Source organism: Eurosta solidaginis, chromosome 3, assembly GCF_040869045.1.
Source record: "Eurosta solidaginis isolate ZX-2024a chromosome 3, ASM4086904v1, whole genome shotgun sequence".
Lineage (NCBI taxonomy): Eukaryota > Metazoa > Arthropoda > Insecta > Diptera > Tephritidae > Eurosta > Eurosta solidaginis.
Genome location: NC_090321.1, coordinates 162683361 through 162707866, shown reverse-complemented (window position 1 = coordinate 162707866; position 24506 = coordinate 162683361). Strand labels below are relative to the sequence as shown.

Genomic DNA, 24506 nt, shown 5'->3' with positions numbered 1-24506 from the left:
CCGCAGTAAAATTGATTGTTAAATGGCTCGAAAATGTAGAGTGAAATGACGGAAAAATGACCGCAATTTGACGAGCATTGTGACGTGTGTGAGCAGCACAGTGCTATGCTCACATCCTATAAGTGGGAGCGGAATGCACGATCACATTAATAGGAACGAAACGGAAAATTTGGTCACAAAAGTTCATCACGCCCATGCAAACGTGACTATGAATATAACCGCTGCAGAAAGTCACAATGACCGTAAAATGACTAGTAAAATGACGTGGAGCGTTTTTGCAGGGTGGTGTGTGGAGAAACACTGAGGTAAGCATTTGACGCGACTGGTTACTCTTGGCCGTTTATTAACTAAATTGATAACTTTCAGGATGAAATCCTCAAAGAAGCTGTAATGAAATTTGGCAAAAACCAGTGGTCACGTATTGTATCACTGCTGCACCGCAAATCTGCCAAGCAATGTAAGGCACGCTGGTACGAATGGCTTGATCCTAGCTTAAAGAAGACAGAATGGTCACGCGAGGAGGATGAAAAGTTTTTGCATTTTGCCTAATTAATACCAACACAATGGCGTACAATTGCGCCGATTATTTCAGAGGGTTAACTGGCACCAATTGTTCACACCAAATTGTTAGGTACAGGATTCGCCACGGGTAGGTGAGGTTGGCAATCACAACCCCTTGAATCATTTTGGTCGGCAGGTATGCCGCGGATATATCCTTGGCACTTGTTATTGATGGCTTTTATGATGCCACCAGCACAACCTGGACAGACGCCAATGCTCAGTCAACCACCCAAGCCATGTCAACCCCCAATACCCGGACACGTCCGGACGTCCTGGTCATAATGTATACTAATACAACTAATAATTTACAAATTTGCTGATGATTATTTTTGTGTTATTTTCTTTAGCAACCACCTGCACCTGTTACTGGTAAATATCAACAGCCGCAACAGTATGATCAAGCCCAACGCCGTTTAGATCCCGATTAGATGCCAAATCCGATAAGCGTTATCATTGAAAATCAAAATAGCGCTGGTGGTGCTTTTATTACTAATGAACAGGGTTTATTACCACCATTGGTGACCACAAAATATGTCGTAGAAGTTCAGGGTAACTCCTCGCCACGTTACGTTAGGTATCGATAATCGAAATTAATGTTTTGTTTGGCAATTACATTGATCTTTCTTCTTTGCAGGTCGTCTTTGTATTGCATACCTGCAACAGCTGATTTATTAAAAACAACAGCTTTGTCCATTACACTTACCGCCTCACCAATGGCACGAACGGATGAGGGTGAATATGAGCCACCCATTATAAATTTTGGTGAATTGGGTGCAATTAGATCTAATCGTTGCAAGGCTCAATAGCAACTTGTAGATGCTGGTCGTCGTTTCCAATGTCTAATGTGTAAAGTAACAAGAGATGGTAAAAAAATTCTTTCACTTTTACTTGTGTTCATTGATCCATATTTTTTGTCAACAGTGCCAACTGCATATTTCCAACATTTGGGCCATACCGGACAGCGTGTCGATAAATATGAACGTTCTGAACTTGTATTGGGTACATGAGTATTTGTGTAAAAAATGCTTGGGTACCGATAGCTCTCATGGTAAACCTCAACTCATATCCACATCAATGCCTCGCATTCAATTGGGTTCACGTAGTATGGACAAGCATATTGTTGATTCCAGTGGTAAGGCCACAATTTCAAATGATGGGGCAACCATTATGAAACTATTGGATATTGTGAATCCAGCCGTAAAACTCTAGTAGACATCGCCAAATTTCAAAATGCTGAGGTAAGTTTTTTGTTATATTAGAATGTGTAGAATAAAAATGTTTCTCTCATCAGGTCGGCGATGGCACCACTTCAGTAGTACTTTAAGCAGGTGAAATCTTAAAACAAGTTAAACCATATGTTGAGGAAGGTGTGCATGCACGTATCATCATTAAAGCTATACGTAAAGCATTATAATTATGCATGACCAAAATATGACATGGCTGTACATGTGGAAGCGCCAATCAAAGGAACAACAAAGTGCTTTATTGGAAAAATGCTCTGCCACAGCAATGGTCTCCAATGTCCAAGAGTATCAGAAAATTGTTAATGCTGAATGGTGTCTCCTGTACAATAAAATAGGTAAGTAAGGCGCCAATGTTGTGTTTTCTAAACTACCAATTGGTGATGTTGGTACACAGTATTTTGCAGATCGTGAAATGTTCTGTTAGTGTACCAGAAGAAGATTTGAAACGTACAATGAAAGCTTGTGGTGGAGCTGTTATGACTACAGCTAATGATATTAATTCAAGTGTTTTGGGTCAATATGATTACTTTGAAGAACGTCAAGTTGGTGGTGAACATTTCAACATTTTCCAAGGTTTGATAGTGGGTTTGACATTAACTTCATTTTTATAGTTTATAATTATTTAAAGGTTGCGTTAATGCTAGAACATATACATTGATTTTACGTGGCGGTGCCGAACAATTTTTGAAAGAAACTGAGCTTCGTTACATGATGCTATAATGATTGTGCGGCGTACAATTAAACATGATTCTGTTGTTGCTGGTAAGTCAAAATACAAATTGAAAAAAAATTCTAATCTTAAATTGTTAAGTAAAATTATGAAAATATTGTGTCCAACTCCGGAAGAAAAAACTATAATATTTGTGTCAGTGAAATGATAATTATTGCTTTTGGTTGTTAGTTTTGAGGCATCGTCATCGAGTTCCTTCTGATCGTATATGCCGGTTCTTTTGCATTCTTTTACATGCATAAAGTGCCGTTTAAGCCTTCCTCACCCTCTCCTCCACGTTGAGCTTCCATGACAGCTTACTGTTTAGGATCATTCCTAGATATTTTGTGCAAGGTTTCCCCGTAGGGTCGCCCCTCCTAACTTAGGCCTGGTCCAATTAGGGACCTTGTACCTCTTTGTAAACAAGACCATATGCAACGTCATCTGCGTAAACCGTAAGTTTTTCTGGTCCCTCGTAGAATCCCCTAAGCAGTTGGTTAATGACCAGCGTCCACAGCAGAGGTGATAGCATCCGGAGTGCCCCTGTCCACTAATTTCGTGGCCGCTTACAATCCCCATTGCGATGTAATCTTACTGCAGTTTAACATGCAGTCGATCCATCTAGGTAAGGCTGGATGTACTTTAACGTAATTAAGACCATCAATAATCGCCCATTTAGAAAGCCCCGGCAATGCTTAAGAAGACTTCTAGAGCATATTCCTTATATTCCAGGGCTTTTTCTATGCTTATTACCACCCTATGCAATGCGGTGTCTACTGACTTGCCTTTGGTGTACGCCTGTTGTGTTGTGGAGAGCAGCTTTTCATCCACGTTGGACTTTATGTACACATCTATCAGCCTCTCAAAGGTTTTGAGCAGAAATTATGGGCCTATAATCTTTGGGATACACGTGACCGATCTTCCCCGCCTTTGGTAGGAAAGCTACACGAGCAGTTCTCCAAGAGTGCGGTACATGATTCAGTTTATGCACCCATCGAATATTATTTTAAGCCATCCTACGACCGCCCTACTTGAAACTTGTAGCATGGCCGGACATGTACCATCTGAGCCCGGCGATTTCACCACCACTTCGAGGTCCTCAGTAGTGTAATTAGGCAGCATATATGAATGCAGATGTTTCCTTACCATTACTACAGCTCGCACCCGTCCTTCCGTTTGCGCATAGTAAACGCCAAATCCGCGCGCGCTAAGTCCAGAAACCTTTCCTCCCGATGGAAGCCACGGCTCCTGGATCAGCGCGTTAGGAGGAGGAGTTCGCTCGACGCCACTTTACTGTGTTGGAGGTTTATCTGTATGACTCGAAGTACCAATGGGCTGCTTGTCCCCCTCCAGCACCTTCATCGTGACGTCGTCGTCCTCCTCTAGCCCTTTTGGTTTAGTGTTCGAAGCCCCCTTCAGCCTCTTGTACCTGTTGTGCCGGGTGTTCCTCTGTGCGACTCACAGCACCATCTGGCTGTTGGTCCCCTTCTAACACATTCGGGGTGACGTGGGCTACCTCCACCTGTCTTTTTTCCCTTAGGCTTTTGAGGTCCTTTTCGACGTCCACCGTGTTAGGACTTTAATACCCGCGACTTCTTTTCCTGAGTCGCATATACATTTTGCCTGTACCTAAGGACATTTTTCCAAGCTGCGCGTACAATATATCCTCCGCCTGCTTGTTTATTTGGAAGATGTATAACTAACCTTCGTCCGTAGGCCGAGATACAGTAAGGACCTTCGAATCCTGTGTCGGTATGTTCGGATTCTGATTCTGCAAAAGTCGCAGTGTATCCTCTGACTTCATCACGCATGGTATCCATACCTTAACTTTTGTTACCTTGGGGATTTACGCTTTATCCACCATCTCAAAACGAGCGTTCGTGCCCTGCCTTTGGAGGTTTGGAACCACTTCCTCCAGCCATAGCAAGCTCGCGATGTTGTCGCACGCTATCATCTTCATACCATTATACAATCCCCCGAATCAAAGGTTGGAAGGAGCTTACTTGGTTATTCCCGCATCATCTTAAGCATTAAGCTAATAAGCTCCTTTTCTACAGATCTGGAGATCGGCTAAGACCTCACACCAACGACGATTTTCGTTACAATTGCTATTGCATGCTCTCCAAGATGTAGATCCTGATCGAAAGTCACACCCAAAATTTTAGGGTGTAAGACAGTCGGTGGGGTAATGCAATATGGTCGACATTTGGCGCGGTCATGTTTTAAATAAGGTCACCGATGATTTGGTTGGTGACAATATCAGGTTTCGCGAGGCGACAAAACTGGAGAGATTGGGGAGATAGCTGTTTATTTTATTACAAAGGTCATCGATGTAGGAAACAATAGCATAGGCGTAGAAGCAATAGTGACTCCTGGTGGTAAAGGTAGCTATTGATATGTAGAAGTTAAGCAGAAGATTGAATATGAGTTTTTTAAGTTATAGCAAAAAAAGCGTTGAGGATTTTTAATATCTTACCAGGTACCTTCGTACATGTTTCTAAGAATGAAGAATAAAACCTATTCAAACTCAATTTTCACCAGGACAAAGCCGCTGAGACTTCGCTATACTTTAACATACAATACGTTACCCCATTTTAGCACAACTATCATTTTTTGATTTTATTAAATTTTATAAAATGTTTCTTCCTCTACAGTTCTATTTCGGTATTGGATGGTAAATATGGCTTTCGCATTTTCTCCATCAATAACTGTGAAAAGGTGGAAGAAATCTATGCGTGTAAATCTCACATATTATCTTGGTCGAGCGTTTCTTCAATAGCTCTCTAGTGGTGATGGTGACAGCAGAGAAACTGTTTACAAATGTTACACTTCAAAAAGAATCAAAATATCTGCCATTGCGTCTACGGCTCAAATACCCACAGTATATGAATGAATCGATTGCACCTAATTGTCTGCCTAACGGATAGTATACATATTCATCAAATCGAAAATATTGCACCAAACGAACTGGGTCTGAATACTGAAACAGTACACATATTCAAAATCGATGAGGAGGCTGTGATGATGGTATAGTGTGAGTTGTTGAATAACATACGAAAACCACTTTAACCCATCTATATATTTGCATTACAGCTAAAGCGTTACAAACAGCAAAAATTGCTGGCGCCAAGCAATTGGAAAAGGCAGTGAAGCTTTCATCACACCGTACGGATGGTGTAAAGTTAGAAACTGCTGTTGTAACAGCTGCCACGGGCACAACGGTCATCTCTACTTCGCCGAGTAGCGGCTCGTCCGACTATCGATCGAAGACAGTATAATCATATCTTTTGCCAACACAGGTTAGCGATGTGCAGGCACAGAAAATGATTTCAATTGGAAAACAAAAATCAATTAAGAGAGTTGATTTATTATTAAAGTATTTACTTTTCTTTATATCAACAGTATTAATTTAAGTTGCAATATCACGTACATATATAATAAGGGATGTGATACGATTGCTGTCGGAATTAGATTTGAAACCAATCAATACTCCTGCTATGGGTTGCAGAATTATTACTTGAATGATTAGATTTAGAACAATAATAAGTCTGACTCAATTACTAATCGTACATTTTTAAGTTCATCAATTACGACAGCAATCGGATTCCACGACACCTTTGAATATTCTTGATCTGAAAAAAAAAGAGTAAATCTAATCTGAATTTCTAATTAGCTTTAAATTGTAGATTTAAATTGATTCAAATAATTGCAGTTTTTTCTAAAGCTTAAAATTATTTTCTGTTCGCTTGGAAAAGATTTCAATTGGAAAACGAAAACCAATTAAGCGAGTTTATTTGTTATTAAAATACTTACTTTTCTTTATATGAACTGTATTAATTTAAGTTACAATTTCATGTGCATATGTAATAAGGGATGTTGTGATACGATTGCTGTCGGAATTAGATTTGAAACCAATCAATACTCCTGCTAAGGGTTGCAGAATTATTGCTTGAATGATTAGATTTAGAACAATAATAAGTCTGACTCAATTAATAGTCGTACATTTTTAAGTTCTTCAATTACGAGAGCAATCGGATTCCACGACACCTTTGAATATTTTTGATCTGAATTTATACTAAGCTTTAAGTTGTAGATCATTCAAATAATTGGAGTTTTTTCTAAAGCTTAATATTATTTTTTTGCTCGCTTAGAAGAGATTTCAATTGGAAAACAAAAACCAATTAAGCGAGTTTATTTATTATTAAAGTTCTTCTGTTTTATATGAACTGGATTAATATAAGTTCCAATTTCATGTACATATATAATAATATTGGAAATAATAAATATTGAAAATTCAATTTTTTTGGTTCATATTTTATTCATATGGCTGCTCCAGGTAGAGTAAATCTGCAGGTAAAATTCACGTTATATGGCGGTTATATAAATGGTAAAACCGCAGTAAAATTGATTGTCAAATGACTCGAAAATGTAGAGTGAAATGACGGAAAAATGACCGCCATTTGACGAGCATTGTGACGTGTGTGAGCAGCACAGTACTATGCTCACATCCTATAGGTGGGAGCGGAATGCACTATCACATTAATAGGAACGAAACGGAAAATTTGGTCACAAAACCTAATCCGCCCATGCAAAAATGACTATGAATATAACCGCTGCAGAAAGTCACAATGACCGTAAAATGACTAGTAAACTGACATGGAGCGTTTTTGCAGGGAGGTAACCGATAGGCCAGTTACCCGTGTTGTTGTTGTTGCATATGTTTTGGTTAGCGATAACGAAAACATAACTGATGAAGTAACTTAAAAATGTAAATAACATCGAGCGAGAAGGAATGTCGGAAACACAAAAGGTAACAGCGAGAAAGCGAGTCACACGTACACTATTTTGAGAGAGCGCATGCGTTACCTTTTTCACGACAGCAATGTAAAAGTCATTAAGACGATAATTGGTGAACAAGTTATTGATGACGATTAAGTAATCGATTAGGGAACGGGTACCTGTCTTGTAGGGCAATTACAGTGATTTCCATAAAGGGCCAATTAAACTTCCTTAACCCTAACGCCATAGTCGTAACCATACCCAAATCCATAACCATCTCCAATGTGATCGATTAAATGTGCCTTAACCTAAAAGGCCACCGTGGTGTGATGGTAGCGTGCTCCGCCTATCACACCGTATGCCCTGGGTTCAACTCCCGGGCAAAGCAACATCAAAATTTTAGAAATAAGATTTTTCAATTAGAAGAAAATTTTTCTAAGCGGGGTCGCCCCTCGGCAGTGTCTGGCAAGCGCTCCGATTGTATTTCTGCCATGAAAAGCTCTCAGTGAAAACTCATCTGCCTTGCAGATGCCGTTCGGAGTCGGCATAAAACATGTAGGTCACGTCCGGCCAATTTGTAGGGAAAAATCAAGAGGAGCACGACGCAAATTGGAAGAGAAGCTCGGCCTTAGATCTCTTCGGAGGTTATCGCGCCTTACATTTATTTTTATTTTAACCTCAAAATCATGAAAATTTCATAAAAATGAAGAAAACGCAAAAAATTACAGACATATTCCACAAAAAATAAGTCTCTTAGTCATAACGTGTCTAAAACAATGAATAAAATCTACAAAAAGTTATTAAATTCACCAACGCAAATATTTGTAGGTTATGGATATGGCGAGAAACCAAAAACCAATTGTTGTGTTATGGTATGGTTATGGCGTTAGCGTTATGGCATGGCACCACTAATCGATTACATTGATTTCCATAAGGTAGGTTCGATCAGCTGTTTCTTCTGGTTATGGTTTTATGGTTATAAGTCACCATTAATTGGACCTTATGATATGGTTATGGCGCTAGCGTTATGGTATGGCACCATTAATCGATCACATTGATTTACATAAGGTAGCTTCGATCAGCTGCTTTATTTGGTTATGGTTTTATGGTTAAAAGTCACCATTAATTGGCCCATAAGGTTGGTTGGATCATGGTTTAATTATACAAGGTTACCATGTAGCACTATGTCACCCTGTACTTTTCACCTTCCAAACTCCCACATTGCTCCTAAAAACTTAAGGTGTTGCTTCTTTTTGAACTCCTTTCAGAATATTGAACACAAATTTTAAAAACGTATTTAAAGTTTTACTTTTAGGAAAAAAGTAGAAGTTGGGTACACTTATATACTTTTGATAGTTTATTTTGTTCTCCGTTAAAAAATAAGATATTTTTCGTGTATTGTCAAAAATTAATTGTTTATATTTTTGTTTTATGTATGTATTAACATTTCGTTTTTTTTTTTTCAAATCACAATTTTGCGTTCCTCTCAATAACACGATCACTTCCATGAATTCGGTGAATAGAAGATCTTTACGTTTGAAATTAAAGCGAAAATTATAAAATGACGCTCATGTACACTGGCCCCTGATGACATCGATTCCCGATGAAAATGTGCCCTACGAAGAAGAGACCGAAAACGCCAAATTGTATTTATGGACAAAACGGCAGGTATTTATAATTTGAAATTTGTACAATGCTTTGCGCATGTATGGAAGCTAGTTGAAATAACGCCCAGAGGATGCGGAAGAGTGTATTTAGTATTTAACAGATGTGGGACATTGGGATGAAGTTGCACAATGCTAAGCTTCGGCGGTGGACAATGATAATGATTTGTCCAAAATCAAATCAGTTATGGAACAAATTTTGTGATTTGAAGAATCCTGATTGTTGAATGTAGGTGCCTATACGCAGTGGGCTTAGGCACTACACCGGCCAACTTGGCCATTTATGCAACTCTTTAGCCGATTATTATGAACGTTTTGGTTTATTTTCTCGTTTCCGTGAAATATACCTATGGAGAAGCCAAACAAATCGTGCTATATACATGATTGGCATAAACGTGTAAAGTTAGATGGAGACATGAGATTATCAATACCAGTGCAGTCTGTTGGGTGCTTTGTACTGTACACTTAATATAAATAAATAAATGCATTTCTTCTGTTTAAATACAAAACAATTGTACTTTTGAGTTATAAAAGGAGTTGAATAACGCAATTCAACACATTGCGATCGAGCAATTTCTTCGGCTTTACTGCGTTGGTCCATAAAGATGTTGCCGTTTATTCATATTCATATTTATGTTCATATCTTTATTAAGTCAATGACAAAAGACCTTACTGACTACGTTTACAATGTTATTAAACCAATTAACAATGAGTTCAAGGAACAGTTGTATTTGCTCGGTAGTAAGACTCAATTAGTAACTTAGATAAAGGTCTTGACATCGTAAAGTCAATATCCAGATTCTAGAGATCCGATGAAACTCTTCAAGTCCTCTAAGGAGAGCTTCAAAATTAAGATAATTAGATCTCCGAACTTCAATGTAAAATATGTTATAAGAGCAGAGAGTTCTATTTGGAACATTGAAACAAATTTGTCCAAGAAGAGCCAGCGATAATGTAGAAGATAAACATTAAATTTTGAACAGAACGTCTGGCTTCGAGTGGCAAAATGTTTATAGGTAATTAAACACTGTGCCTCCGGGCTAGTTTTGCAAATAAGATGCTTAGGCCGGGTTTTTCAGTGCGAGCTTAGATTCCAGTTAAAGTTGACTAGGATTTAACCTTGCCGTTTTGTTCAATAACATACATTTTTGCGGTTCATCTTTGCTTAAGCGGTTGAATTGCCAACCGCAACTTTAAAAAATAAAATAAATGTAAGGCGCGATAACCTCCGAAGAGATCTAAGGCCGAGCTTCTCTTCCAATTTGCCGAGTGACGACCCCGCTTAGAAAAATTTTCTTCTAATTGAAAAACCTTATTTAAAATTTTGATGTTGCTTTGCCCGGGGTGTGAACCCAGGGCATACGGTGTGGTAGGCGGAGCAAGCTACCATCACACCACGTAGGCAACCGCAACTTTAAATGGAGTTTAAACTCGCACTAAAAAACCGGGCATTAAATTCATTACCTTCGTCAGATATTATATGCTATTTTAAAACAATATTAGTAACTTCAATCCATACTGTTTTGTAAAATTGTATTACCTTTTTGAAAACGGGATTAAATTCTTACCCTTTTTCCTCTCCTTAAAAACAACAATAAGTACGGAGTGTCACATTTTAAAAAAGCTACATCCGGAACCTCTTGTAATTGAATCATGGGTTGGATCAGCTGTTTTATATGGATCATGATTCAATTACACGAGGCTTCGCATGTAGCTTTTTTAAAAATGTGACACTCCGCACTCTTGGTTGTTTTTAAGAAGAAGTGGAGAAGGAAAAAAATGAAATTCCCATTTTCAAAAAGGCACAAAGTCGATAAAAATCTCCTTTTGAGACATGATGATTGATAAAGCTTTAGCCAAGAGCTTTGTTAGAGAATGGGGCCATAATAAACAACCTGTTAGTCACATTTGACACTGAGGGAAAATGATTGTGTGCATAACGCGTCATACATAAATCCTAAGATATATATGGACTACAATTTAGGCTCTGAAAGCTTCCCGTCTTTCAAACTCGGCTAGTATCTTCCAAGCAGAAGTCCTGGAGTCTTATTGTGTAACTATATTTAACGAAAAATGCGCTTCAAAAGATTTCAAATCAAAACAATTTTTTTTAATCCGAAAAAAAATTCTTTCCAATAGAGTTATATAATAACACACCTGACCAGTTACTCAAGCAGCGCTCATGATACCTAACTCCCCCCTCCATTCGTCTAAGATTGTCAGGAGCTGCAAGAGGTCGCTTTAGGCTGCAGCTAACTAAGCAACAGGTACCGATGGATGCAGCATAGGTGGGCGGGATGCACCATTTAAGAAAATAAATCTTTATAATCATTGCCACAATCACTGGCCCGCATGAAGAAAGAACGGAGATCCCTTTTTACAGCATTTGCAGGAGCTGCGTCGAGGAGAGCTGCAATGAAACAGTCACGCACTGCCTTTAGCTATGCCCAGCTTGAGCAAACGCTAGGCTTCAAACTATTGGCAGTTACACACAGCCGGAACTTCCGGAAGTTGCTTAGTGCTCCATAAACGGATCAGAAAGTTCAAACGGCCGAACCAAATGTTTTGAAAAGAACAACACATCTTAAAGGAAGAAAGTGCCCTAAAAACAAGTATTAAATTTAACTACGAGGCTCACGACAGAAATACGAGGCAGAGAAATGATTTTAAATTACCTAATTACAAAACGGAGTCTGAAAAAATAGTCTTTTTTACAAAGGGTTAAAGTGCTTCAACGAATTACCAGCAAATATTAAGAATTGTGATAATAACTTATTTAAGAAAAGATTAAATGCTCACGCGAAATCAATGAATATAAAATAAATATTAGGACTCGAATGAATTTGTGTTACATGTTTCAAATTCAAATTCATGTTTCAAATTCAAATACTAATTCAAGTTCAATTTCATACATAGGACATATTGTTGATTAATGCAATAATGTTTTTAAGTGTTGATCTAGGCTCTAAGAGTCGTAATAAATAAATAAACAAAATAAAATAAATAAACTCTTTCTCTATTGCGGGTCTTCAGCATACGGCAGCACAGCAACCATGATTTGCGCTTATTTGTGGCATCTGCAAAATAAATACAAAGCTCAATTAATCAGCATTGTTACAAAATTGCGTTTTTATTTGTAATTTACCCAAAACTTACAGCGAAATTATTCAATTTATCACGAATGCTATTAAAACTAAAAAAGTGTACCCAATTAACATTTTTTTTGAAAGTAAAACTTGCAGTACTGTTTTAAAGTTTTGCTCATTATTCAGAAAGGAGTTTGAAAAGAAATAACACTTTTCATTTTTAGGAGCGACTTGGGAGTTTGGAATGTGAAGAGCACAGGGTGGTCTAGGGCTACATGGGTAAACTTTAATAATTGAACCATGTATATGGATATGGATCGTCAAGATTAAACGGCCCTTATGCAACCTATATCATAATGTATATATTAAGAAACTACTTATGTGACGGGGCCATTGTGGATAGACTGGATCTAGACTTCTTTTGACTCTAATTTAAATAAATTTTGTTTTCCGTATGTTTAAAGCCCCGATACATAAGCAGTTTTTCATATAAATGAGATTAACACAAGCTTATAATTATGAGTATATTGCGCGTATTTTTATGGAGAACGGTAGAATGCGCGACACTGGCGCCATCTAATATTGAAAAGTAGCCAACTCCCAAATTTTGTTGCGCTAGGAAATCATAAGAAGAAGAATTTGACATTTGCTTTAGCTAAGGGTGTTGGCACCTTTGCAAGTGAAATTATTTTTCCCACTGGTTGGTAAATTTTCTAACATTTTTCGCAATTAAAAACTGCAATCGAATATGGCACAAAATATTTGAACGAATGTTAGCAGCACTAAGCGATGCTATCGTCTCTAAGCCGATGCCAAGCAGTGACGTGAATGCACATCAATAATTCAATCATTATAATGACATAATCGTTTATCAAAAAATTTCCACCGTTTCCGTTGAAACACTTCGAAATATTATCGATAAAGAAATTATCAAAATAAATTGTATCTCGTTTTTAACCGAAACGAAAAGCTTTCGTTAACGTTAAAAACGTTAACAAAAACGTGATACTTTATGTTTGAATTGTGCTGGCAATGCTACAGCCATGGTGAAGCCGTAAGGTGGCAACAACGAGCGCACATACACACACAAACTCTATGTAATTTGTTTGTGTAATTCGTTGGTGGTAACGTCAAAAATACTCTGAGAAATGTTCGTACTGTCAAAATTCAAGAGAAAAGTTGCAATCAGCTTGGCGAATGCTTTCACCTTTAATGACTCCGCCATCAATCAGCTTTGCCAGCATAGTTTGAAATTAATAATCAACATAAACGATTTGATTTCGTTTTGATATGGCAGAAAACGAAACGAAATCATTTCGTTAATTTGACGATCTTAACGTTAATAAACGAAACGAAATGAGTTCGTTTCGTTTATTAACGTTGATTATCGTAACGAAATGATATCGTTTCGTTGGTTAAGCATGCCTGGTATCTACATAAACGAAACAATAAAGGTACGCGCATATTACGCTGCGCGACACGTAGCGGCAGCGGCGCCTCACAGAGAGCATTTTTTGGCAATTCACATTAAGCGGCAATCGAGGGACACATTGCGGCAAAAGTTTGTGTTTATTTTTGTTTGCAAAATGGACGACAAAGTTTTTGAAACTGTAATTATTTCATTTTTGTGCGAAGAAGGGGAAAGGAAAAGAAAAAGGTCGTGGCTATAGGTCCAAGACATCTCATTCTCAAGATATGAGGAAGGAGAGTTCCACACTCTTTTGCCCAGATTGAAAAAAGATGGTGCAAAATTCTTTGCATGTATTCTTATGAGGCAATTCACACCTAGCGGCAGCAGCACTGCGCGGCAAATTTGATCAACTAGGCAAAAAAGGCGCGTTGGGAAGTGTCGCGCAGTGCTGCTGACGCTAGGTGTGAATTGCCTCATAAGAATAAATGCAAAGAATATTTTGTAGTGCAGTGCTGCGTAGTGCAGCCTAATGTGGCCTTACCTTAACTGCGTCTACATATATGTACCATGTACGTATACGAGCAGCGGAGAGTCAATGCACAAACACATGCATATATCTGATATACTCTATAAAATTCTGCAAACTATAAAATTGTGCAATTGTAATATCGCGAGTTAATATCGTGCAATTGTAGTTACAGCTGAGAAGTTTGAGAGCTCCTGGACTAATAGATTGTGGAAGCGCCTAGAAGATGCGAAGGTTGAAATCAAAGAGTATAAAAGGCGACAATTGTAGAGGCGCTGGAATTCAGTTTGATTTGAGTTGTCAAGCAGTTTCGATTAAGACGATATCTAGCGAGCAATAGCAGTATTATTTTGAAATAGTTTCATTTGAGCTATCAATCAGTTTGGTTATTAAGCAAGCTATTCGTTGCACAGTTTGAGTGTTATTGTGAAGTACTTTAATAAAGGCCATTTGCATTATTACAAATTGGAGTTATTTATTCAACAATTTAGTGATTCGAACTTAGTAGAAAGGCAAATAAGAGGATTTGCAGTAAATTCGTTACAATTGGTGTCAGAAGAGGAATTGTTGAATAAATTCCGAAGATTGGGAATACAACTTGGACATGGCAAAGTTGAATGAATTGAGGATCCAGCAACTGAAAAAGGAGGTGGAGAACCGTGGATTGAATACAACCGGCAATAAGATCGAACTTCAAGCACGGCTACGAGAGGTAATGGAGTCGCAAGGAATCGATGTGGACGAGTATGTCTTTTATCCTGATGGGGACGAGACAACAACAATAATTGAAGAGAAAAATGAAACATCGCAGACAGTTACGAGCACAGGCTTGAACATGATATTGGCTGCAATAGCTGCTCAAACATCGACAGTAACATCAATGTCGTCGCAAATATCATCCCAACTAGAATCACAGGAGGTACGCATTTCATAAATGGCGTCGCAAGTAACATCACAATTGGAATCGCAGGAGACACGCATAACATCGAAGATTGAAGCACAGGAAACACAAATTTCTACACAGCTCGAAGAACAGAAGACATATATGGCATCCCAACTGGAGTCGCAAGAGACACGTATAACATGTAAGATGGAAGCACAAGAGGAGCGCTTATCATTGCAGGTGGCGCAAATGTCTTCGCAGTTGGAAGCACAGGAAGCAAGGGTAACATCAAAGCTGGAAGCACAGGATACAAAAATTGTGCAGCTCGAGGACAAAATTGATGCTGAGATAGAAGCCTTGAGAGGTCGTATACAGGAGTTGCAATTAAATCGCCCAACAGTTTCAGCGAGTAATCCAAAGGTAAAGACTCCATCTTTTGACGGCTCTGTTCCTTTCCAGGTGTTTAAGATTCAGTTTGAGAAGACCGCAGCAGTGAACAACTGGAATGCTGAAGATAAAGTTGCTGCACTGTTCATGGCGTTGAAAGGGCCTGCAGCTGAGATTTTACAAACCATTCCAGAGAGCGAACGGAACTGTTATGAAGCATTGATGGGCGCTCTAGAGAGACGATACGGAACTGAGCATAGGAGACAGATGGACAAATGGAGTTGCTGAACCGCTTCCAGAGGCCTGGTGAAACATTGCAAGGGTTTGCGTCGGATATTGAAAGGCTAGCACATTTAGCGAATGAGAAAAGAAAAGAAGAGAAGAGAACAGAAGAGAAGAGTTCATTTTTAGTGACATTGCATTGGTCAATACAGTGAATCAATTAATTGCAAGCAGTTTCGCGCATGCAACTGAACCCGAGCAATGTCAACACCCTTAAATAATATTAGAATGCAAATTATTCAAAGAGTTTTACAAAAACTAAATACATTGATAGTGTATGTTTGTTTGAATTTATGTCGACGTGCCCCTACCTTATAATGTTCTACCAAGATAAAAAGACATTGTTGCGGAGCTGGCAACACTATTCACTACCTTATGTTTTCGTTTGTTTAATTGCAACAACGAATAAAGCGACAATAGTACCAACGGGTTTTCCACGAATAACTTTTAAACGAGATAAAAAAATATAGTTTCTGCTTTCGGATTCTGAATCTTGACGCAATTACGCGTCTTTTGGTACCGCTACCGATATGTGCGACCCGAATTTCAAGTGCAAGACTTAAGTTGAAATTTTACTAAATTTGGAAATTTAAAAGCTTATATTTCATAAACTAAGAGTTTCCTAGAGCTGCGGATTCCATTTTGGTGATTTTTAGGACCCCTCTACCCCTACAAATCAACAAAAGTTTGAAATTCGTGGCACCTTATATAAAATCCAACCCTTCGAAGGGCCCGCTGGTCATTTTTCGGTTTTTCGTTAATATTTTTGAACGAGTTAAAATTTTTTATTTTCCGCCTTCGGATTATTAATACTGACTGTCGCTTAACACCCCTCTCGATATTTTTGGTAGCGTATTAGCAGTCGTCCCTCAACTAGACTTTTACCGTGACAGCTGATTTGCACTTTTTTAATTTGATTTGATTTGATTTAATTTAACACACGTCTCGATATTTTTGGTAGCGTATTAGCAGAAAGCCTTCAAATAGACTTTTACCGTGACAGCTGATTTGCACTATTTTAATTTGATTTGATACATTCAACTTCCGGCGCAGTACTATTTTGACGTCAGTATGGTTCCCCCATGAACGAATTTATATGTAAAACTCCACTGTGTCTCGGCCATTAGACAGAAAAGGTACAGAAAGAAACCTTATTAATTTACTGTCAAAAGCTTTTGCACGAGCTAATATTTCTGTTAAAACCATTTAATACATTCTTAAACAGATCCATGTTTGAAACGGGGAAAGAGGAACAAAATACGAATGAAAATGTAGAAACTAAATCAAATAGGAAGCGGAGGAATCCTTTCAACACACAGCAACGTAAGGACGAGAAGGATAGACGGCAAAAGAAAAAGGCACGAATCATTGTCAGGAATATAAGTTATAAAGCCAAAGAAGATTCATTTCGAAAGCATTTTGGCCAGTGGGGTGAAATCGAAGAATTGAATATTTTACAACGCCCGGATGGCAAATTAGTTGGCTGTGCATTTGTACAATATGCTAATGTAAATAGTGCATCGAAAGCAATTTTAAGGGGAAACAAGCAAGAGTTTCTCGGCCGTCCATTATACATCGATTGGGCTATAGGAAAAAATGATTATATTAACAAGAAAAAAGAAGAGAATGCAGAATATTCAGGTGACAAAAAATCTAAACTAGAGCCAAAAGTTGAAGCAGAAGAATCTGAAACAAATGGTAACATTAAAGAGGAGGTATTATTACTTTTAAGCACCTAAAGTAAATCATTTTTTAATAAAAATTCAACTTTGGTTAGGACGAAGATGAAAGTTGTTCAGGCGAAGAAAACCGCGACGGCGATACAAACACTAATGCCATGGAAAATGATAATCAATCGTCAGTTTCAGATGAAGATAAAGATAAACCGAAAATGAAAATTGATCATATTAAGAAGGAAAAACATGTATCAAACGACGTTCAAAATGGATGTACTATTTTTATAAAAAATGTTCCATTCGATGCGACAGAAACAGAATTGCGGAAGGTATTTCGGAAATTTGGACCTTTATATTATGCAATTATAAATCGCGAGCAAATTTCCGGCCACTCAAAGGGAAGTGCTTTTGTTAAATTTAAAAGTAAAGAATCTGCAGATTTATGCCTACATAGTGGTGGCGAAGTTACCCTAATGGATCAATTACTTGAACCATACCCAGCTCTAAGTAGAGAAGAAGTCAAATGTCAAAAACTTCAAAGTTCCAATAAAAATGTAAAAAAAGATTCTCGCAATTTATATTTAGCTAGAGAAGGGTTAATTATGACTAATTCTAAATCAGCTGAAGGGGTATCTGCCTCTGACATGACTAAACGACACAAACTCGAGAAAATGAAAACTCAGGTCTTGAAAAATTTAAATAGGTATATGCAAATTTTTTACATTTTTCACTCTAAGTATGCTCAGCTGTTGGTTTTATTGCAGATTTGTTTCTCGAAATCGCTTGTCTATACATAATTTGCCTGTTAATTATGATAACGAACGGCTTAAACAAATCGTTATAGCAAACACTGGATTCAGACCACATGAATGTAGGGTTATGAGGGAAAATAAAATTACACCAGAACATCCAAAAGGAAAATCCAAAGGTTTTGGATTTATGTCCTTTAGCACACACCAGGAAGCTTTAATCGCGTTGAGGAAACTTAATAACAATCCATCAATCTTTGGAGTCCAACATGTAAGCTTAATTGACTAACTAAACATTGAAAAATATGTAAAAACATATGATTGCATTTTAATTATAATTCAATCATTTCAGCGTCCAATTGTAGGTTTTAGTATTGAGGATCGAGCAGTGGAGACAATTAAGGAAAAAAGAAAACAAAAATCAAAAATTAATAATCCTACGTTTCAAGAAAAATTAAAGAAGAAAAAAGATATAAAAAACTTGAAAAAACAGGGAAAGCTGCTTAAAAATCGGAACAATATTCAAAGTGAAGATAAGGACAAACTAAAAGTACATTTAAAAAAATTAGAGGAATCGCGAATTTTTAAGACATCTATACAAGCCAAACAACCCGTTACTGAGGAGTTTGAGAACTTTGTGGGTACTGCTGCAAAACATGGCTCAATGATTCGTATGCGCTCAAATAAAAAAATTCAGGAGCAAGCCCAGGAGCATCGAAAGAATGTAAAAGCGAATAAACGTAAAGAGAAGGCAAAAAAAAATCGCCAAATACATTTAACCGAACGAAAATCAATTGATAGACCAAAACAGGGGAAAAAGGTAGAACGAGATGATTTAGAACATCTGGTAAACAAATATAAACGCATGATTGACAGTCAAGGCAATATGGGCGGAGAAAAAGCGCAAAAGGAAGAGCAAAAACAAAAACGGACTAAATGGTACACGGAATAACACGCTTTTAAGATGTGTGTACATACATACCTTTATACATAGATGCATACGGTTTTTGTTTTAAGGGTTATTCTGCCGTAATGGATAAGGCATTTTAACTAAATTTTGCACTAGGTTTAAGTACAGTAGAATCTGTAAAAAGTTAACCGAAATGTAATAAATATAAATGTATGGCAATCCTCTTAAGTTATTTCAGTGCCAGAAGTTCGGCCAATTCGAAATTAAGGCTTTATTCTTTATTGCGAACGATAGCTTATACGGCCTCCAAACGATTCTGTATAGCAATGGTATTTTTGATGAAAACTGAGTTAAAATGTACCACCCGTTGGATATAATGCACATTGAATTAATAAAAAAATAAGTTACTAGTTAATCAAAAGACATATTAGCTGCCGACCCAGCGGCATGAAATTAATTTCACAGTCGAGAAAATGCTCCCTTTCCAATAGCGCAGGTAAAATGTCGATATAGATTTATACGTATATATATAATTTTTTTAGTTGAAAAAGGTATACGAACCTTATACGTTCATTAAAACCAAAAGTAGTGTTCAAAATTACCTGAGCAATAAAAACAGTTACTAGTATCCTAAGATGACGTAAGTTTAAAACAACAAAAGCGTACATATATCGGACATTGTTTATTCAACTGCTTACTGTTCGTAGGACATTAAAAAGGATCAATCTTGTATGTGGCTATGAATGCAAATCGTTAGATCACATACTGAAAAATTAATTATGTATGTTTATTTAGAATTCTAAGAACATCGACGTTGTACACATATGGCTTTTGACAAAAGACTAGGTAGATGTTTACAACGCTGCTTTAAAAGGCTTTACTTGAAGTGATTGAGCATCATTCTTTCAAGTACGATTGAGTGCTAAATATCTTTTATTGAGTTCCGCGTTCAGAAGACAAAATATATAATATTCTAACAAACATGATACTAAGAGGCAAATATGAGTTTGTGGTATTAAGCATGATATTTGAACCAGCTTTGTGAGTATAATTTTTAAATAAATTAATTGTTTTTGGAGTTAAGTGTTTAAAGTATTTTCCTCAACCATAAAAATTTAATTATTTGATAGTGATGCCATCCGTCCTCATATATGTATGAAGCGAGATAAAAAAACACCGAGATCTTCTATAACACATATTCGAGACTGGGTAATATCATTTGCATAACATAAAGTTTATGCTCATACTAATATTTTTTTTATGTAGTTGAACCAGATTGTAGTAGGAGAAAAGTCAAAACTACCACTTAATTCAAGTTTTCGATTTTCACAATGGCGTATTTTTTCTGGCGATGCCAAGCTATTTACCTATGATGGTGTAAGGTTTGATAGAATCACAGTTTTTATGGGAGAGGATTCAAATTATTGGATGTTCTACCAACATGCGTCTATCAATCGCCGTATAGAAGGAAGCTCTCGAATACCACTAAAATTTTGCGGCTGTTGCTTAAATCATCAATATGTCAAGATAATGGAAGTCATAAAAAGAGATTGTTTAACTAAACCAGGTGTGTATTAAAATAAGATATCGTGATAAAATATTGTAGAGAGGATTAATAACAATTTTATATTAATTTCTGCATTTCTGCATTACAGAACTTTAATGAATCGTTTATCCAACCATTTTTGCTAAGCCAGTAATATTTGAGAAGACGAATCAAAAAAAGTCTAGATCCAATACACACAAATGTTGGCTATTCACCTTCGGCATTTTTAATCTTCACTATATTTAATTGAAGTCGATCGATTTTACCCGAGAAGACGAGATTCATATTTAGCTGGTGGTCGAGGATAATCTGCTGGTAATCCAGGAGTAGCATCAGGGTATTCCCTCTTTTCTGGCTGAGGTGGCGCCGGGCGCTCGGTTGAGTGAATCTATAAGTTTTATTGTTTATTTGGAGGCCAACATAGTCATTGAATGCTCACCTTTGCACGAGTGAAGTACCCATAGTCTGGTCTCTCAATGCCTAAGTTATCAAAAACACATTTGTCAAACACACCTTGCGTTTTTCTACAGCTATATGTAAACACAGAATAGTAAATTAATAATATTACATAAATTTACATATTTATAATACTAACTGTCCAAATGCCATGTTTCCGCTACTCTTATCCAAACAAGTTGCATATTGTACGAACTCTTCATGGCACGTCTTTTTCACTTTGCGGAAGAAATCCAACGCACAGCTTGTTACAGCTTTCCCTTCATTTATACATGCTCTTGGGTCGTCTAACTCTTGTCGACACAACATAAATTCCTGTAAAGGATGGAATTAGTTTTAATAGTTTAGCCATTAAGTTGTTGTCCAACAAACACATTGAGGTTAGGACCTTTGGAGAAAATTATATAAGGTTTATAAGACTGAATTAGGGAAGATAATTAACTGTGAATAATTACCAAATCAAATAAACTAAAAAAAAAAGTTAAAGTGCTTTGCTTACTTACATTATTATGATTTTCACATTGTTTTCCTAAATGAAAGGCACCAGCTCGTAGTGCCGAGGTCGATAGGTTTAGCTCCTGTACGGTCAATTCTTCATCCGAAGGCAAAGCGATATTATTGGTAATGACCATAATGTCTATTGAAAATAATCCCTCAGTTGAAAATTTAATGTCAAGATTTTCAACAAATCACGGAATTGCCTAAATGCTTGCTACCCATTTGCCAAATAAGAAAAATAGCTGCCAGCTTTTGAAGTGTTTTGACCCTTTTTTTTATGGCAAGATGCACATCCCTAAGAAACCGATAGCTTAAAGGGTGTTGCGTTGTTCGGGTCAATTCCATAACAGAAAAACTGATAAATGTACAGTTATCGAAAACTCATTTGAACACAAAATTTCCGCTTTACATTTTCATGCGATTCTGTAAGGTATTGTGCACATTGTTTTGCTGAATTCATATGTCAGTGAGAAAATGTTTATCAACCCTGCAAAAATCGCGAGTACACCATGCATTCATGTATGGAGTACTCGCTATGGACCAACCGAGTGCTCCAAAATTAACCACAATTCATACAAAAAATATGGTCCAATTAACATTGCGATGTCCTAGGACTGGACCATATACTCCAGCTCCGCATTACATCAGAGTAATCCATGGAGTACCCACAGTCCAATAAACAGCGTGTAGTGATTACAATCGTTAAAAACGAGCAATTATCGGTTTACAATATCCCTGCAAAAATCGCGAGTACTCCGTGCATGCATGTATGAAGTACTCGCTATGAACCAACCGAGTGCTCCAAAATTAACCACAATTCATACAAAAAATACGGTCCAATTAACATTGCGATGTCCTAGGACTGGACCATATACTCCAGCTCCACATTACATCAGAGTAATCCATGGAGTACCCACAGTCCAATAAGCATCGTGTAGTGATTACAATCGTTAAAAAGGAGCAGTGATCGGCTTAAAATATGTTCGTGTAGAAACATGAGTTGGTCCATTGCTGCATTACTGTGGAGTATAATGGTAAGTACTCCAGTGGACGACATGATCCAACGATTTTTGCAGGAATGTTCGTGTAGAAACATGAGTTGGTCCATTGCTGCATTACAGTGGAGTATCATGGTAAGTACTCCAGTGGACCACATAATCCAACGATTTTTGCAGGGAAACGCCATGAAAAGAAAAAAATTATTCTGCAACAGTGCATATGAGTTCAAAGAGAAAAAATTATGGTAATAGTCTAGTTGAGGGGTCGACTGCTAAAACGCTACCAAAAATATCGAGAGAAGTGTCAAAAGACGCGTCTTGACATCAGTATTAATAATCCGAAGGATCCCTCCGAAACCGGGGGGGAATCCATAGTATTTTTGTGCAGAACACCTTTCTGCATTGGCGGCCTTTGGCCGCGCTTATAAAAAATTACCCTGGGTAATTTAACTTAACTTCTGTACTCCTAAATTTCAATACGCATTATACTCAGATGCATCTGAAATATGTGTCTATGTTTCACCTCTACACTACCTCTATGTATTACCTCTACAAATGGTGTGTGTACACTATTCACTGCAACCGATTCAGCTAGAGGTTATACACTATGGCAAACAGAGGTGTGTATCTCCGCTTTTCGGTTCAACATGTTCTGTAGCTAATTGTTTAACCACCGCCGCTATATGGGTCTCCTAAACATTATATAAGACCCGGTTTTTGAGTACAAGTTCAACTCAGTTTGTCAGTTAAACTGCGCTTAACCTTATTCTGCAGTTTCTCAGTTTATTGTAACTGAAGTTTAAGCTGAGCTTAAGCGGCCTATCTGACAGGGTTAAACTCTAGTTAAGATATCAGTTATTTGCGTTCGTACGAAACGGCGTAGAATATACCCAACATGCATTTGGGCTTGAGTACCATTAGAGCTCATGTTGATAACTAGGCATACTTCTAAAATCTCAAAAGTTGTTTCGAAACAGTGGCTCAATTCGAGAATCATAGCGTACTCAGCAAAAGAGGGAATATTTTATAAAGCAAAAAATTCTATTACTAAAGTTCAAAAAATTCAAGTAATAACTTGTGGTCCTCTGAATGGACTTAAATGTAAGAATCCATACTACAGTATTTTCACGAAAATAAAATGAAATATATATAATTTAAAAAATAAATAAATGAGAGGCGCGATAACCTCCGAAGAGATTTTAGGCCGAGCTTCTCTTCCAAGTTGCGTCGTGCTCCTTTTAATTTTTCCTAAAAAATTTGCGGGGCGGACCTACTTGTTTTATTCCGACTCCGAACGGCACCTGCAAGGTATATGAGTTTTAACTGAGAGCGTTTCATGGCAGAAGTACACTCGGAGTGCTTGCCAAACACTGCCGTGGGGCGACCCCACTTAGAAAAATTGTCCACTATGTAAGATCATAAATGCAACCATGTCAACTAATTAATAGAATAAGCAAAAATACATCACTGTAAAGGAAGAAAAAGAGAAGATGGTGGACTTCCGGTTAATTATTGAATTGACGACTGAAGAATAATGTATTAAGATAATTAATCCGGGCGTTTCTGCTGTTTTATTAACCATCGAAGGTAGAAGTTACAACTAACTGAAAAACCTTTTTTAAAAAAATTTGTTGTTGCTTTGCCTGGGGCGTGAACCCAGTATCTTCGGTGTAGTAGGCAAAGCACGCTACAATCACACCACGGCGGCCGCCTATATAATTTAATTTTGATTAATTACGCTTCATTACTGCTATCAACCAGGCGTTTATTTCTCACAATAAACAGCTGTTGGTTTTGGTGGTGTCACCATGGACATTTTTTTCAACTCCACCTAAACTCGATATGCAATGTAAGATATCAACTGGAGAAATGCGTTGAATATTCATTTGAGACATTTATCAAAATCTTTCAAAATTAGGATATTTGGGAAATATTAATGACGTTGGAGATCAACTCGAAAACTTTTAATTTTAACAAATTTCTCAAAGGTTGGAGAATGAAGTTGGATATAAACTCGAGAACCATCTGGTTTAAGAATAATTAAATTATGATGTTGGGTGTCACTTCCGGAACTAGATATATATTTCGCTGCAAATTTTTTTTCCATGTTTGTCGGGTAAACAAAATCCAGTTGTTGCCGT

The 24506-nt window shown here is 37.3% G+C and overlaps 4 protein-coding genes across 11 annotated transcripts; 3 read left to right on the top strand and 1 right to left on the bottom strand.

Moving 5' to 3' along the window:
- The first annotated feature begins 471 nt into the window (after nucleotides 1–471).
- LOC137246729 (protein transport protein Sec24C-like) lies at nucleotides 472–6691 on the top strand. Of its 8 annotated transcripts, none has more exons than XM_067777745.1 (9): nucleotides 472–844; nucleotides 909–1135; nucleotides 1196–1425; nucleotides 1483–1799; nucleotides 1853–2140; nucleotides 2210–2378; nucleotides 2434–2567; nucleotides 5169–5541; nucleotides 5608–6691. In XM_067777745.1, exons 2-3 carry the CDS (start codon nucleotides 990–992, stop codon nucleotides 1365–1367), a joined length of 318 nt encoding a protein of 105 aa, XP_067633846.1. In that variant the 5' UTR covers nucleotides 472–844; nucleotides 909–989; the 3' UTR covers nucleotides 1368–1425; nucleotides 1483–1799; nucleotides 1853–2140; nucleotides 2210–2378; nucleotides 2434–2567; nucleotides 5169–5541; nucleotides 5608–6691. The 8 variants fall into 8 exon arrangements, with proteins under 8 accessions (XP_067633846.1, XP_067633841.1, XP_067633840.1 ...); XM_067777740.1 differs by having other exon boundaries at nucleotides 2200–2378; nucleotides 5397–5541; XM_067777739.1 differs by having other exon boundaries at nucleotides 2200–2378; nucleotides 5233–5541.
- A 9823-nt stretch (nucleotides 6692–16514) lies between these two features.
- Nucleotides 16515–19086, top strand: LOC137244521 (RNA-binding protein 28). Its single transcript, XM_067773599.1, has 5 exons — nucleotides 16515–16668; nucleotides 16758–17247; nucleotides 17310–17911; nucleotides 17973–18228; nucleotides 18310–19086. Exons 2-5 carry the CDS (start codon nucleotides 16762–16764, stop codon nucleotides 18907–18909), a joined length of 1944 nt encoding a protein of 647 aa, XP_067629700.1. The 5' UTR covers nucleotides 16515–16668; nucleotides 16758–16761; the 3' UTR covers nucleotides 18910–19086.
- A 135-nt stretch (nucleotides 19087–19221) lies between these two features.
- On the top strand, nucleotides 19222–20800 carry LOC137244523 (uncharacterized). The gene is made up of 3 exons (XM_067773601.1): nucleotides 19222–19908; nucleotides 19998–20076; nucleotides 20134–20800. The coding sequence occupies exons 1-3, from the start codon at nucleotides 19850–19852 to the stop codon at nucleotides 20443–20445; spliced, it is 450 nt and encodes a 149-aa protein (XP_067629702.1). The 5' UTR covers nucleotides 19222–19849; the 3' UTR covers nucleotides 20446–20800.
- On the bottom strand, nucleotides 20418–21666 carry ND-19 (NADH dehydrogenase [ubiquinone] 1 alpha subcomplex subunit 8). The gene is made up of 4 exons (XM_067773600.1): nucleotides 21373–21666; nucleotides 21009–21184; nucleotides 20853–20943; nucleotides 20418–20801 (listed from the first exon to the last, which is right to left on the bottom strand). Exons 1-4 carry the CDS (start codon nucleotides 21499–21501, stop codon nucleotides 20676–20678), a joined length of 522 nt encoding a protein of 173 aa, XP_067629701.1. The 5' UTR covers nucleotides 21502–21666; the 3' UTR covers nucleotides 20418–20675.
- Between the last annotated feature and the right edge of the window lie 2840 nt (nucleotides 21667–24506).